Source organism: Phyllobates terribilis, unplaced genomic scaffold, assembly GCF_046119375.1.
Source record: "Phyllobates terribilis strain yellow unplaced genomic scaffold, ASM4611937v1 Scaffold_2__4_contigs__length_985480577, whole genome shotgun sequence".
In the NCBI taxonomy this organism is placed as follows: Eukaryota; Metazoa; Chordata; class Amphibia; order Anura; family Dendrobatidae; genus Phyllobates; species Phyllobates terribilis.
The window spans coordinates 450,351,150-450,367,604 of NW_027362762.1; the positions used below are offsets into that span (position 1 = coordinate 450,351,150).

The 16,455-nt window shown below is 40.5% G+C and overlaps 1 protein-coding gene across 3 annotated transcripts in view; it reads right to left on the minus strand.

Moving 5' to 3' along the window:
• Positions 1 to 16,455, minus strand: part of LOC141215153 (uncharacterized) — a 446,656-nt gene that overhangs the window by 323,779 nt on the left and 106,422 nt on the right. For all 3 annotated transcript variants that reach the window (XM_073665502.1, XM_073665499.1, XM_073665501.1), the window contains exon 7: positions 3,479 to 3,695. In XM_073665502.1, the coding sequence (XP_073521603.1) occupies positions 3,479 to 3,695 (217 nt within the window). The remainder of the gene's footprint in view (positions 1 to 3,478; positions 3,696 to 16,455) is intronic.

The following is a 16,455-nucleotide window of genomic DNA, read 5'->3' on the forward strand; positions in this document are numbered from 1 at the left end:
GGGTACGGAAAGTATTCAGACCCCTTTAAATTTTTTACTCTTTGTTTCATTGCAGCCATAAGGTAAATTCTAAAAAGTTCATTTTTTTCTCATTAAAGTACACTCTGCACTCCATCTTGACTGAAAAAAAAACAGAAATGTAGAAATTTTTGCAAATTTATTAAAAAAGAAAAACTGAAATATCACATGGTCATAAGTATCCAGACCCTTTGCTCAGTATTGAGTAGAAGCACCCTTTTGAGCTAGTACAGCCATGAGTCTTCTTGGGAATGATGCAACAAGCTTTTCACACCTGGATTTGGGGATCCTCTGCCATTCTTCCTTGCAGATTCTCTCCAGTTCCATCTGGTTGGATGGTGAACGTTGGTGGACAGCCATTTTCAGGTCTCTCCAGAGATGCTCAATTGGGTTTAGGTCAGGGCTCTGGCCGGGCCAGTCAAGAATGGTCATAGAGTTGTTCTGAAGCCACTCCTTTGATATTTTAGCTGTGCGCTTAGGGTCATTGTCTTGTTGGAAGGTGAACCTTCGGCCAAGTCTGAGGTGCAGAGCACTCTGGAAGAGGTTTTCATCCAGGACATCTCTGTTCTTGGCAGCATTCATGTTTCCTTCAATTGCAACCAGTCGTCCTGTCCCTGCAGCTGAAAAACACCCCCATAGCATGATGCTGCCACTACGATGTTTCACTGTTGGGATTGTATTGGGCAGGTGATGAGCAGTGCCTGGGTTTCTCCACACATACCGCTTAGAATTATCACCAAAAAGTTCTATCTTCGTCTCATCAGACCAGAGAATCTAATTTCTCATAGTCTGGGAGTCCTTCATGTGTTTTTGAGCAAACTCTATGCGGGCTTTCATATGTCTTGCACTGAGGAGAGGCTTCCGTTGGGCCGCTCTGCCATAAAGGCCCGACTGGTGGAGGGCTGCAGTGATAGTTGACTTTGTGGAACTTTCTCCCATCTCCCTACTGCATCTCTGGAACTTAGCCACAGTGATCTTGGGGCTCTTCTTTACCGCTCTCCCCAAGGCTCTTCTCCCACGATTGCTCAGTTTGGCTGGACGGTCTAGACTTCTGGTGGTCCCAAACTTCTTCCATTTAAGGATTATGGAGGCCACTGTGCTCCATAAAAACACATTGCATACCTTAATCCAGACTTTTCTATGAGATTTTGCAAGTTCTGTGCACACGATCAGGAATTTTCCTGACAGAATTTCATGTGCATTAAAAGAAGCAGCATGTCCATTCTTTGTGAGTTTTTGCCTGCGTTTTTCCAATACAATGCATTGGAAAAAATGCATGGCAAAAACGCTGAGGAATTTCCACAGCGTTTTTGTTGCCAAGAGGTGCAGAACCTTTCTGCAAGCAAATACTGATAGTGCGCACATAGCCTTATGAGCCTGACCAGGTCAAACTTATGTTAAAGGTGCACAGAGATACCAGATCCTACACTAACAGTTACCTTTCCTGGGCTTCCAAAATTAAAGAGTTGATCCGAAACTAAAATATATTTTAATCCTATATCTAATGTTATAATCTAATTTTTTACTTTAATTAAAAAATTTCTATTTTTCCCCCACTACTCTAACTGATGTTATTTTTCTACTACTTCCTGTGTAATGATGCTTTGTTTCAGAATCCCAGTGCATTTTGGGACACTCAAATGAGCCGTAATCAGGGGGCACTGCCGAATCCTCTGCCTCCAGCCTGAAACAAAACATCATCAGTGACGTCCATTACAGGGGCTGGGCTAGTCCCTGCTCTACTGAGCATCCATCAGACGGGCCGGCAACAGAGCGCACTGTCATTGCGCATTGCAAGAAGAGAACGAGCTAGCAGAGACCAGCTCCCTCTTCACAAGTGACGTCATTTTTTAGTTAAAGTATATTCGAAAAAAGATTAGATTACGACATTAAATTGACATTTTAGTTTCAGACCTCCCTTTTAACTAAAGGAAAGTAGGATTGGACAGTTGGAAGGAGTGGATTGTAAAGATGAAGGCAGGAACCACCCCTGTAAGAACAAGGCAACAAAGGAAATAAATCAGCAGGTCCTAACAAAATGAAAGTATGGATGCATCATACTCACCCTGAGTTAATTTTATATGCATAAGCCATAGAGAGGTACTAATGCAGGGTTTCATTTTTGGCAGATGGACTCACACAATTTGATCAAAAAGTGCAATATGAACCTCAATTGTATAAGTATAGTCTATATAAGAATATTGCAAAATTCATCTACTTACTGTCTGCAGATACCTCAGCGCACTTACTGATTACTGTTGTATTCAATGCTATTGCATTTCAGTGCCAGCAACTTGCACCTGTAGAAATATCTGATTTTTCTGAGTGCTGATCTATTTCATTTATTTCATTGTACATGTTGGTGTGGTGACTGTTGCCATCTTGGCTGTGGACTCCTCCCATCTGTTCAAAGCTGATTTTAATTAGAGCAGAAAATATCATGATCCCACTTGCCCTAAGTTTGCCATGTAAGACTAGTCCCTTTAAAAGTAAGTATGTCAACTAAAATTTATAAGTATGATGTTACATGCAGCCATTCAAAAAAATTACAAAAATGGAACATGGGTCAGCATGTGTTTCTGACCTATATAGGTGGGTCATAAACATTACAAAGAAATCAGCATTTTAATTGATATGCAAATCAGGCTGATGAACTATTTGTAAAATTGGCGCCTCTGTCACTCCAGCTCTATTTTCTTCACAGTGCCGCCTCCTCCTGACAGCTTGTATTCTGTTTGATTTCATACAAAGGTGTTGTCAGTCAATCAGAAGGAGCTGGTGCTGGGTAGGAAATAGAGCTGGAGTGACAGAGGCTTCAGATTTACAAATAGCTCTTTTGCATATCAATTCAACCACTGATTTCTCAATAATGGAGGAATGGATAGTACATATTCATATAAAGAGTTTCAGGGGAGAAAACCGGCTGACAGATCCCCCTTTAAGTAACTAGACACATTTACCTATTTATCATTTATAATTAGATTTTTTTTGTGGTGGCAATATCACTTGTCACTCTCCTCTACATAGGCATGGACAGTCAGACATTCATTTATACAGTCAGTTGCTTCTGAATTTTGTTTCAAAAAGTTATAGGGAAATTGATCTCTGAATGGGTTCTATTGTTTTTACATGAAACCACTTGGGATCAAGTGAAAGTGTCTCTTTTTATGACAGATGTCTATTTTTGCCTTACCAAGGGACCATTCCATACAATATCTGGCAAGGATCTTCATCTGCTATACCTAAATTACGATGTTTGGGTTTTTAAGGTTTTAAGAGATTGATTTCCTATCTGAAGAGCATGATCAGACTGTATGTATAAATTATAATAATTTCTTAGTGTCACGCTTATGCAAGTAAAAACTCAACCTTTGTGCAGCTTCACCATTGACAACGCTGGAATTACTCTGACAATATGTGATGAAATGAATGCCATACAATCTTATTATTTGAAGCTTACTTTATATCTCCTTCTTTGAAATTCTTTTTGGACCTTAGAAGTTTATCCATCCATATAAACCGTCTGAGAGCTCTTGGAAGAAGGTGTCCATTAAGCCTATCGCATACTGAAGTCATGGTACTTGAGTCTAATGAAATGATTGCACAGATTGAATTACCCAGCACTTCAGCCCCAGGACAGCATAAAGGTGGAGGTTTTATCTGATGCACGAGAATTCCTGTGGGAGAAACGATCATATCAAATACATCAAATACATTGAAGGATACCAGCTCAGCAATACAGCTTATATATTGTTTTCCAATAAATCAATATCTATACATGTAAAATATAGAGAAATTCAATAACTATGCTAGCTTTAATATGTCATATACTCCTGCTGTAGAGAATAATTCCTATCAATGACAGTGTTACTTAATGGTGCATTGCAAGAGCTAAACTGACCGTTTATAACGGCTTTGACAGTTTTTTTTCTTAATATTATATTAGCCACATACTGTACCAATATTCAATCTCTTACAAATGTTCTCTGATATCCATTGTACAATCATGGAGAGCAGGAAAGTGATTTGTACGGACAACTCTTTCTGATGAATCCAAGAAGGCCTCTTTGATGATAATTGGAAAACTTGTTAGTGTCAATTCCAGCAGACTATCTGCAAGTTAGTTGCTCCGATGACAGGATGCCTATGTGGCTACGTAACAGTAGTCTATTACACAAAATCACAAATTGATGTTATAAAGGACTTATGGGTCACATAAAAAGTGTAAATATAGTTATCGTCCACTTTATGGTGTTCACAATCAGAAGCAAAGTTGTCAGGAAGGCAATGTCAGAACATGATAAAACGTGGTCTAAATGGAGATCTCATCATGGTCAAACTTTAATTCCTATGTTGTACCTTACCCACGGTGTTCCCTTTTAATAGACATTGCCTTTCTCTGGATATAGCACTTCATTGTTTGCTTACTGCAAAATCTGTGGGTACTTACTGTCTTCTTAATGAAAAAAATGTACTGACTATATATAAATATTGTGTACTGGAGGGGGTGATGTAGTTGGGTTGGTGGCATTTACCTTTATATTGTATTCCCAAAACTTAAAGGGAATCTCCCAACAGGCTTCTGCTGTGTAATCTGACAGTAGCATGAGTTAGGGACAGAGACTCTGATTACAGCAATGTATTACTTTTACAATATAATCACAGTTTTCTCTGCTGCAGATCTAGCAGAGCTCAGATGTTGAGCTTTGTATAACCCTGGCCCACAGCACAGCTTTCTAAGTACAATGCATAGTGATAGAGAGCTGCTAACCAGTACTGGTATTGGGGTTGGACCAGGAGGCACGAGGCAGCTTGTCCTGTAGTGGTAATCTCCTGCTGATAAAATACTAATTGTATTGAAACACCAAAACACAGCTTAGTAAGTGATTAGTCACTGGAATCATGCTCTTTTCCCCTACATCATGCTCTCAGATTACACAGCAAAATCTGGTGACAAAAATATTTTTCTGATTAAAAAGGAAACAAGGTAGCCATTGAACAGCATTCAGATTCCAGTGGAACATTGACTATACAGTCCATAGGTGTTAGAATGACAGTAAGTGTACCATCCAGATACCAGACGGTAAGTTGAAGCTAATTGACAATAGATCATAAAAAATGTCTAATCTATGGTATCCACTGGTGCACTTTGACAGAGACCATAGAGGTCCATGGTTCACTGTTTCTCTATATAGTACAAGCCAAATACTGCTGTCATTTGCAACAGTAAAAGACAACTCCATCAGATCAGAGAACACAAGTGAGACGTAGAGGAAAAGCATGCTGGAGAAGTGACTGGACACTTTCTGGAAAGCAAATGTCCTGGTGCTTGATGCGAGATGTGTTCTATTCATGTTTTACACGGATAGAACAAGTGGCCATACTTTATGGGGTAGTTCACATGTTCTTGATTTTTTGTGGACCTTGTGGTTCTCAGAAAATCATGAAGACATGTCCATTTGTGATCAAATCATGGATGAAAATTATCCATACAAGTCTATGGGTCCATGAAAATCACTGCCATCCGTGTCACTCTGTGTGCTGTCTGTGATTTAGGCCACGTTCAGTATTTGGTCAGTATTTGACCTCAGTATTTGTAAGCTAAAACCAGGAGTGGACGATAAATACAGAAGTGGTGACGAGTTTCTATTATACTTTTCCTCTGATTGTTTTGCTCTTGATTTCGGCTTACAAATACTGATGTAAAATACTGACCAAATGCTGAACGTGTGAAAGCGGCCTAACACTGCAATAGATAAATACATTTCAAAGGTTCTCCTATTAGTTTTTTCAATCAGTGATTTAATCGTATAAAAAAAAATGACATTGACCAAAGGCTGATGAAACTCTGATCCAAATAGCTTTAGTTTTGATGTAGGAGAAAAATCACGGACATCTGAATGAGGCCTTAAATAGAGAAATATTTACTCCAGATGTATAATGTTTTCCATTGTTTTACAGTGTCACTACCATTGCTATGGACATCACTTAATACTAGAAGTAAAAAAAAAAATATTGAAGCAAAAGTGTTAATGGAAGAAATAAAAGCTAAAAAGAAAATGTATATAAAGGCAATCAAAGGTGCGCGCAGCATTTTAATCGATATGGATATACACTGCAAATTTCAATTATATGTCCTTTACATGCATCTGAAATACTTTATGGCGCTCCTAAAATTGATTAAGACCTAAAAGAATCCCATAATGTATAGTCCTGCATCCACTGTCAATGTCCATTATCTCGCTGAAATCAATAGTCTTACGTAAGCATGTCCACAATAACAACCAATGACATATGTAACATCATGCTCAGCCAAAGAGCCATTTTTAGAACAACTAAATGAACTGTGTGACATGCTAATGCTTGCCTGCAGAGAGTAAGGATTTACAGATTAGATTTGAAAGGATATATACTAAAACTGGGTCAGATTTATCACCAGGAGTTGCTAATTTTAAACATCTTCGTACTTATCACTTTCCAGTACCAGCCGGGCCAGTGTGTGCAGCCTTTGTTAAAAAGAACACTTATGCAATCTATTTATGCAATTGCTTTTTGTTAACTTTTATTCTTCATTAAAAAATAATCTGAAAAATTATTAAACAATTCCTTATCTTGCCAAAATATATCTTAGCTAAAAAACAAAGGGTTGATACTATCTTTTATTTTTTCTCTCTAGCCTTCTAATTACATATACGTTTTGGCTTCCATTCATGACGTAAATCTGGATGCTGTGCTGCATCTGTTCCAACAGTGGTGTGAACATAGCTGTAGGGGTGTATAAATAATATGGAGACTGTGACATATTTATCTTTGCGCGATAAGAAAATAGAAGGGGCATCAGTATGTGTTGTGCAATCTGTCTCTGAAAACTCTTCACCTACAGTTTGGTCCAGAAATATGTGGCCAGTGACACAAGCCTTGGCGTTTTAGATGCTTACCAAAATATATTCAAGATACTGTTATATAATCAATAAGGGCTTAAAATGCAGACTCTGCTTTAATTCGAGTGTATTCACATCCTAATTGGAGTAAGTAATTACATCTTTTTGTAGCTTCATCTTTCTAAAAGGGACCAAAAGTAATTGGACAATTATCACAAAAGTCCTTTAATGGGCTGCATAGGCTATTCCCTCGTTAATCCATTTTCAATTAAGCAGGCAGTAAAAGGCCTGGAGTCTGCAGCTGATTCTAGGTGTTGCATTTGCATTTGAAAGCTGTTGCTCAGAACGAACAACATGCAGTCAAAGGAGCTCTCAATGGAAGAGAAACAGACCATCATTAGGTTGAAAAAAGGAAGAAATCTATCAGAGAGATAACAGAAATATTAGGAAGTAGGTGTTTCAGTATCTAAGTCTAACATAAAGAGAAGACTTCATGACAACAAATACAGAGGGATCACTACAAGGTGCAAACCATTAACCAGCCTACCAGCCTTGTAAATAGAAAGGCCAGATTAGAGTTTGCAAAAAATATTTAAAGAAGCCAGCCTAGTTCTGGAAAAGCATTCTTTGGACAGATGAAACTAAGATCAATCCGTACCAGAATGATTGGAAGAAGAAAGTAGGGAGAAAGCATAGAACGGCTCATGATCCAAAGCACAGCATATCCTCTGTAAAACATGGTGGAGGCAGTGTGATGGCATGGGCGTGCATGGCTTCCAATGGCACCGGGTCACTGGTGTTTAATGATGATCAGACTGAAGACAGAAGCAACCGCATGAATTCTGATGTGTACAAGGCTATACTTCTCAGATTCAGCAAAACAGAGAAAGTTTGATTGGACGCCGCTTCACAGTACAGATGGACAATGACCCAAAACATACTGCAAAAGCACCCCAGGAGCTTTTCAAGGCAAGAAAGTGGAATATTCTGCAATTGCCGAATCAATCAGCAGATCTCAACCCCATTGAGCAGCATTTTACATGCTTAAGACAAAACATAAGGCAGAAAGACCCACAAACAAGCAACTGAATTCAGCTGCAGTAAAGGCCTGGCAAACTATCACAATGGAGGAAACCCAGCATTTGGTGACATCTATGGCTTCCAGACTTCACGCAGTCATTGCCTGCAAAGGATTCTCTACAAAGTAATAAAAATGAACATTTTATTTATGGTAAAATTAACCCCTTCACCCAGAAGGTTGTTTGCACGTTAATGACCAGGCCAATTTTTACAATTCTGACCACTTTCACTTTATGAGGTAATAACTCTGGACCGCTTCAACGGGTCCCACTGATTCTGAGACTGTTTTTTCGTGACATATTGTACTTCATGATAGTGGTAAAATTTGTTCTATATAACTTGCGTTTTTTCTGAAAAAATTGGAAATTTGGCAAAAATTTTACAATTTTCAAACTTTGAATTTTCATACCCTTAAATCAGAGCGATATGTCACACAAAATAGTTAATAAATAACATTGCCCACATGTCTACTTTACATCAGAACAATTTTGGAAACATTTTTTTTGTTAGGAAGTTATAACGGTTAAAATTTGACCAGCGATTTCTCATTTTAAAACAAAATGTAAAAAAAAAATTTTTTTACGGACCATATTACATTTGAAGTGACTTTGAGGGGCCTTTATGACAGAAAATACCCAAAAGTGATACCATTCTAAAAAATGCACCCCTCAAGGTGCTCAAAACCACATTCAATACGTTTATTAACCCTTCAGGAGCTTCACAGGAATTTTTGGAATGTGGACGAAAACAATGAACATTTAACTTTTTTTCACAAAAGTGTTACTATAGACCCAAATTTTTTTATTTTCCCAAGAGTAACAGGAAAAAATGGACCTCAAAATTTGTTGTGCAATTTCTCCTGAGCATGCTGATACCCCATATGTAGGGGAAAACCACTGTTTGTGCGTACGGAAGTTTATAACATTGAGCTGTAAAAATAAAATTTTCACATTCTTCCAACAAAAATGTTTTTCAGCCCCCAATTTTGCATTTTCAAAAGGTTAAAAGGAGAAATTGCACCACACCATTTGCTGTGAAATTTCTCCTGAGCAAGCCTATACCTCATATGTGGCGGAAAACCACTGTTTGGGCGCACGGCAGGGTTCGGAAGGGAAGGAGCGCCATTTAACTTTTTGAATGTAAAGTTTGCTTGAATAATTAGCGGACGGTGTGTGTCGTTTGGAGAGCCCCTGATGTGCCTAAACAGTGGAAACCCACCACAAGTGATCCCATTTTGGAAATTAGACCCCTTAAGGAACTTATCTAGATGTTTAGTGAGCACTTTGAACCCCCAAGTGTTTCACAAAATTTTTTAACGTAGAGCCGTGAAAATAAAAATAAAAAATCACTTTTTTTCCACAAAAATGATCTTTTAGCCCCAATTTTTTATTTTCACAAGGATAACAGGAGAAATTGGACCTCAAATGTTGTTGTGCAATTTCTCCTGAGCAGGCAGTGCAAAGCTCAGAAGGGAAGAAGCGCCATATTGGAGTTCATATTTTGCTGGGCTGGTTTGACGGTGCCATGTCACATTGGCAGAGCCCCAAAGGTGCCAGAACAGCAGACCCCCCCATAAGAGACCCCATTTTACAAACTACACCTCTCAATGAATTCATCTAAGGGTGCAGTGACCTGTTGACACCACATGTGCCTCACAGAATTTTATACCATTGAGCGGTGAAGTAAGAAGAATTACATTTTTACCAACAAAGCTTAGTTTTAGCCCACATTTTACATTTTCACACTGAGAAATGGGTAAAAATGTCACCAAAATTTGTCACACAATTTTTGCTGAATGTAGAAATACCCCATATGTGGTTGTACAGTGCTGCTTAGCCATACGGTGAGACTCATAAGGGACCGAGCGCTATCTGCTTCCTGGAACGCAGATTTTCCTAGAATAATATGCAGACTCCATATACACAGCTCCTACATAATTCAGATGAACCCCTGAGGGAACCATTCACTTTAATGAAGCAGCAGAGTTAGGCCTCTTTCACACGTCAGTGTGTCCGGTACGTGTGGTGACAGTTTCCACACATACCGGAGACACATACTGTACACACGCAGACCCATTCAAATGAATGGGTCTGTGCACATGTCAGTGTGTTTCCGCGAACCGTGTGCCCGTGGGCAAAACACGTTGACATGTCCATTTTTTTTTTAGCTACACAGCCTGCAAAAGTCCCACACTGATGACACACATGTAACATCCGTGTGTCATCAGTGTGACCCGTACCGGCGCTTTGGATCAGTGTACAGTTAGCGCTGTTCCCAACCGCTGGGTGCTGAACGCTGCCCTCATCATTGTCCCCAGCTTGCGCTGCGATCCCCCGCTGTAATCCACCTGACCGCTCACGCAGAGGAGCCTGGATGAATGACTCGCTCCATCGAGCGGGCCCCCGGAGCTGCACTCAGTGAGTGACAAGAGCTCAGAACTGTTCCGCGACTCGCTCGCTGGAGAGAGTCATTCTCCCCGACTCCTTGGCTGGATTTTTGCGGGACAAGATGACGTTTTCAGCGCTACCATTTTTATTTACATTCGTCTTCTTGATCGCGTTTTATTCCACTTTTTGTTCAGCGGTATGATGATAAAGCACCATTTTTTGCTTCGATTTTTTTTTACTGTGTTCACTAAAGGAGTTAACTTGCATTCTTATGCAAATATTGGTGCTACAGAGGGTACGGAAAGTATTCAGACCCCTTTAAATTTTTCACTCTTTGTTTCATTGCAGCCATTTGGTAAATTCTAAAAAGTTAATTTTTTTTCTCATTAAAGTACACTCTGCACCCCATCTTGACTGAAAAAAAACAGAAATGTAAAAATTTTTGCAAATTTATTAAAAAAGACAAACTGAAATATCACATGGTCATAAGTATTCAGACCCTTTGCTCAGTATTGAGTAGAAGCACCCTTTTGAGCTAGTACAGCCATGAATCTTCTTGGGAATGATGCAACAAGCTTTTCACACCTGGATTTGGGGATCCTCTGCCATTCTTCCTTGCAGATCCTCTCCAGTTCCGTCAGGTTGGATGGTGAACATTGGTGGACAGTCATTTTCAGGTCTCTCCAGAGATGCTCAAGGGGTTTAGGTCAGGGCTCTGGCTCTCATTAAAGTGTACGTTAATGAGAAAAAAATTAACTTTTTAGAATTTACCAAATGGCTGCAATGAAACAAAGAGTGAAAAATTTAAAGGGGTCTGAATACTCTCCGTACCCACTGTATGTTCATCCTTGGCGTGACCAAAACTCTCAAGGCAGGGGCCGAGCAGGTGCACTCATAGAAAAGACAGATGTGTGTGCACCTGCTTGGCTCCTTCACTGACAATGTGTGCGCTACGTTCCTGTATGGTCAGTATTTGCATGCATGGCTGAGTTTTCAGTTCAGATGGTGCTGTCAATCAACAAAAGGGGAGGATCGAAATGGTGCACTGAGTTTTTCCCGTGCCAAATGTGTACCGATCACCCATATCTGTGCAAGGATTAAAGTTAATTTTCTGGATAATAAAAGCTAAGAAAACTAAATAGCATGTTTTTTTTTATAGGGGGTGACTAGTGAGCCAACACAGAAGCTGTGTACTGATTGTGTACTGTAGTAATAACAATCACTGGTATTCTTCATCTGTCTTGCCTGTATGGTAGGGTGGCAAGACGGAAGCCTTTTCGAACAAGGAAAAATATCCAGTCCTGGCTATGTTTTGCCAAAACCTACATCAAGTCTGCAAAAAGCATATGGGAAGACATGTTTTGGTCTGATAAGACCAAGGTTGAAGTTTTTGTCCATATTTTCAAAAGGTATGTTTGGAGCAAAGCCAACACTGTGCATTATCCAAAGGACATCATACCCACAGTGAACCATGGTAGAGGCAGAATTTAGATTTTTGGTCTGTTTTTGGCAGCTTTAGTCAAGGTGGAGGAAATTATTAACTGTTTCAAATATCAGTCATGTTGTAACAAAACTTTCAGGTCTCTGCTAAAAAGCTGAAGATGAAGAATTTCAACTTTCAGCACAATAGCGGCCCTAAATATACCTTGTAGTAAAATGACACTATTTTAAAAACTGCACCCCTCAAAGTAATCAAAACCACATTCAAGAAGTTTATTAAACCTTAGGGTGTTTCACAGGAATTAAAGCAATGTGGAAGAAAAAAATTAAAATTTAATTTTTTCCCACAAAAATGTTGCTTTAGCCCAAAATTTAGCATTTTTACAAGGGTAACAGGAGAAAATGGATCCCAAAATAGGTTGTGTAATTTCTCCTGAATATGCCGATACCCCATAAGGGGTGAAAAACTACTGTTTGGGTGCATGGCAGGGCTCGGAAGGGAAGGAGCACCATTTGACTTTTGGAACGCAAAATTGTCTGGAATCGAGAGAGGACGCCATGTCCTGTTTGCAGAGCTCCTGATTGTGCCTAAACAGAGCACACCCCTCACAAGTGACATAATTTTGGAAACTAGATGGCACGGGTGTGTCAGAGGTGACAGTCGCCCTGCAGTTGTTTGCAGGAGATCTGTGTGTTTGGCATTGCGGACACCTTCTTAGAGGCTGTCTCTCTAGGACCCAGCGACTACCTAACTCTGGCTAATTAACACCCTGGCCGGGGTGTATAAATACCTGCTGTCTGCTGGAGGGAGGTGCCGGCGATACTCACATTACTCTTTGTGAAGGCTCGGAGCACGTGCATTACTTCTTCCTCTCTGGAGCTATGAAGACGGGTGTTCATCTCTCTGAAGTTGACTAAAAGCTAAGCTATCTTCCCTTATTTGTTCCCTCTTGTTGTCTTTAGTGGTCAGTGGGGATCGACTAGCGCTCCCTTCCCTAGCTAGGGCCCAACGCCAGGGAAAGACAGGGTGAAGTTTGCGTGCGGCGATTGGTGAAGAGCCAATACAGGGACATTAGTGGGTGATATTAGATCAGCCTAGGAGGTCTCCACACACCCCTTTCCCTAAAGTCTGGGCTCCCTTTCCCTCTTCCCTTTGTGTTGCACTAGTCTTTCCCACACCTTGCGTGACACTAGACCACTCAAGAAATTTATTTCGAGTTATGATGAGTACCTTGAACCCACAGGTGCATCACAGAATTTTATAACGTTGAGCTGTGAAAATGAAAAAAAGCATTTTTCCCGCAAAAATGTTGCTTTAGCCCCACATTTTTCATTTTCACAAGGGTAACAGAGGAAAATGGACCATACAATTTGTTGTGCAATTTCTCCTGAGTACGCTAATACCCCATATGTGGTGGAAAACCACTGTTTGGGTACATGGCAGTGCTTTGAAGGGAAGGAGTGCCAACTGAATTCTGGAGCTCAATGTTAGAACCCTCCTGTTAGTTTTTTCTATTTTGCTGGTCACATGACCTTTTGCCTATATAATCCAGCTCCGCCCTCCTGGCCTTGCTGGACTTCAGTGTTACATTTACTCTTAAGCTAGCCAGGTGCCTTGTACCTTACTCTGTAGTTTGCTTGGTCTTTTGACCACTAGTTCTTCTGTTTGTTTGTTTTGTCTTTGCTCTGCTACAATTTCTGCTAGGAGGTGTCCAACTATATCCCAGTCCTTAGTTCTTGTAGGGACCCCTCCCTTATATCTATAGGTCTGCGTTCAGACTAGCTGAGGACTTAGGCAGGTCTGTTCACAAGGATGCATCGTAGGGATTCAGCTTAGTCCTATTGTAGGGACAGTTTTCCTATCTTTCCTTAGTATTTGTAGCAGTTTATAACAGTAAGTCCAGCCCAAAAATAAAACACTCTAAGGAAAGAAATCCTGATTTGAGCATGGTGTCGGTTCAGGAGTTGGCTCAACGCCTGCAGGGACTGTCTTTGGAGGTGGCCGAGCTCCAGCAACACGTGAGTAGCTGTCCTGGAGCGCATTTTGTCGAACCGAAGGTAGGACTTCCAGATTTTTTTTATGGTAAACGGCAAGATTTTTTTTCCTTTAAAAACACTTGTTTATTATATTTTCGTTTAAGACCCAGATCCTCGGGGAATGAATCACAGCGCATTGGGTTTATAATGTCACTTTTGCGCAAAGAACCACAGGGATGGGCCTTTTCTCTACAACCTAATGATCCGTGTTTTAGATCTGTGGAAGATTTTTTTTCTGCTATGGGGTTGTTGTATGATGATCCTGATCGAGTCTCATCAGCTGAAACTGAATTAAGACGTTTGAAGCAGGGATCAGGTGATGTGGAAAATTATTGTACATACTTCAGAAGATGGTCGGCTGAAGTGGAATGGAATGACTCAGCATTAAAATGTTTGTTTCTTGATGGTCTAGGTGAAAGGGTTAAGGATCTGCTGATTGCCTTCCCAAAACCTGGAACCTTGCAGGAGACAATGCAATTAGCTTTACGTGTGGACAGGGGACTGCGTGCTAGGAGTAATGAAGAGAAATCTACTGCTATGGCAGCTCCTAGTTTTCAGAGGGTCTATTCGGAGGGTGGAGAACCGATGGAGATTGGGGCGATGTCACCCCACTCTCAGGAAAAAGACCGCAGGTTTGCTAAAGGATTGTGCTTTTATTGCGGTAAATCTGACCACTTTATTAAGAACTGTGTGCTTCGTTTGAACAAAGAAAAAAAAAAGAGGTCAGTTACGCCAGCACAGCGTGTTTAAACTCAAAAGGAGTATTTCTTTCTGGAAGTACCTCATTCCAGGAGGAGTTGATTGAATTTCGGGTATTTGTGGATTGTGGTTCTACACTCAATGTGATTGATGAGAGTTTTTTGGAAAAATTTAAATTAGAATCCAAACTTTTGTCATCTCCTATTTCTGTGGTTGCTGTTGATGGCTCTTCCTTGAAAGGTATTACTCACAAGGTTTTTGAATTTCCCCTCACCATTAATGGTATCCACCAAGAGAATTTGGATTTGGCGGTATTAAATAATTTGCCTGCTCCAGTGGTTTTGGGGCTACCTTGGTTAAAATTGCACAATCCTGTACTGGACTGGTCTACCAATGAAATTAAGACTTGGAGTCCTAAGTGTTATGATAGATGTTGTAACGGTCGCATTGCTGCTGTGGAAAGAGGGGAATTACCTGTACCTATTCAGGATTTTTGGAAGGTTTTTTCTGAGGAGGAGTCGCAAGTTTTGCCTCCTCACAGGGACTATGATTGTACTATTGAGTTTGTCCCTGGAGCAACTCTTCCCAAGAGTCGCTTATTTAATCTTACTATCCCTGAGAGAAAGGCCTTGGAGGAATACATACAGACAAGCTTGGCCGCCGGTCACATAAGACCTTCTAAGTCACCTGTGGCTGTTGGATTTTTTTTTGTAAAAAAAAAGGACGGCGGTTTACGTCCATGTCTGGACTTTCGCGAAATTAATAAAATTACAGTACGCAATTCCTACCCACTGCCATTAATTCCTGACTTGTTCAACCAGTTAGTGGGGGCCAAGTGGTTCTCTAAGATTGATCTCTGGGGCGCATACAATTTGTTACGTATGAAGGAAGGTGATGAGTGGAAAACTGCTTTTAACACTCCAGTGGGTCATTTTGAGAATCTGGTTATGCCCTTTGGTCTTACCAACGCACCAGCGTTTTTTCAGAACCTTATTAATGACATCCTAAGACCGTTGATCGGTAAGACTGTGGTGGTGTATTTGGATGACATTTTGATTTTTGCGCCGGATCTGGAATCTCATTGGCAGAGCGTACGTGAGGTATTGCAGTTGTTAAGCGACAATTCACTTTTTGCTAAGCTGGAGAAATGTAAGTTCGCTGTGCAGAGATTTAGTTTTTTGGGCTACATTATCTCCAGTGAGGGCTTTGAGATGGACCCGGTGAAGGTTCAGGCAGTGCAGAAATGGCCTAGGCCTATTGGTTTGAAACCAATACAGAGATTTTTGGGTTTCGCCAATTATTACAGAAAATTCATTAAGAATTTTTCTATAATTGTTAAGCCGCTGACCGATCTCACCAGGAAAGGTGCGAATACTGTCCAGTGGACTACTGAGGCCATTGAAGCTTTTGTGTATCTCAAGGAGAGGTTCAGTTCTGCCCCCATCCTTATGCAGCCTGATGAGACCAAGCCTTTTTTGGTCGAGGTTGATGCTTCTTCGGTGGGGGTCGGTGCTGTTTTTTCTCAGGAAAACAAGGATGGAGTACATCCCTGTGCTTTTTTTAAAAAAAAATTTCTGAGACCGAACTTAATTACGATGTCGGTAATCGGGAATTGCTGGCGATTAAACTCGCATTTGAACATTGGCGTCATCTCTTGGAAGGTGCTAAATTTCCCATTCAGGTTTTTACTGATCATAAGAATCTGATCTATCTGGATGCTGCCAAGCGCTTGAATGCCCGTCAAGCTAGGTGGGCACTTTTTTTTCGCGGTTTAATTTTTCTGTTGCTTAGATCCCGGGTACCAAGAATGTAAAAGCTGATGCTTTATCTCGCAGTTTTTCTCCCATGGTTGGTACCGAGGAGGAGGAGAGCATTTTACAGGAAGGTGTTGTGATAGCAGCATTGGACTCCGT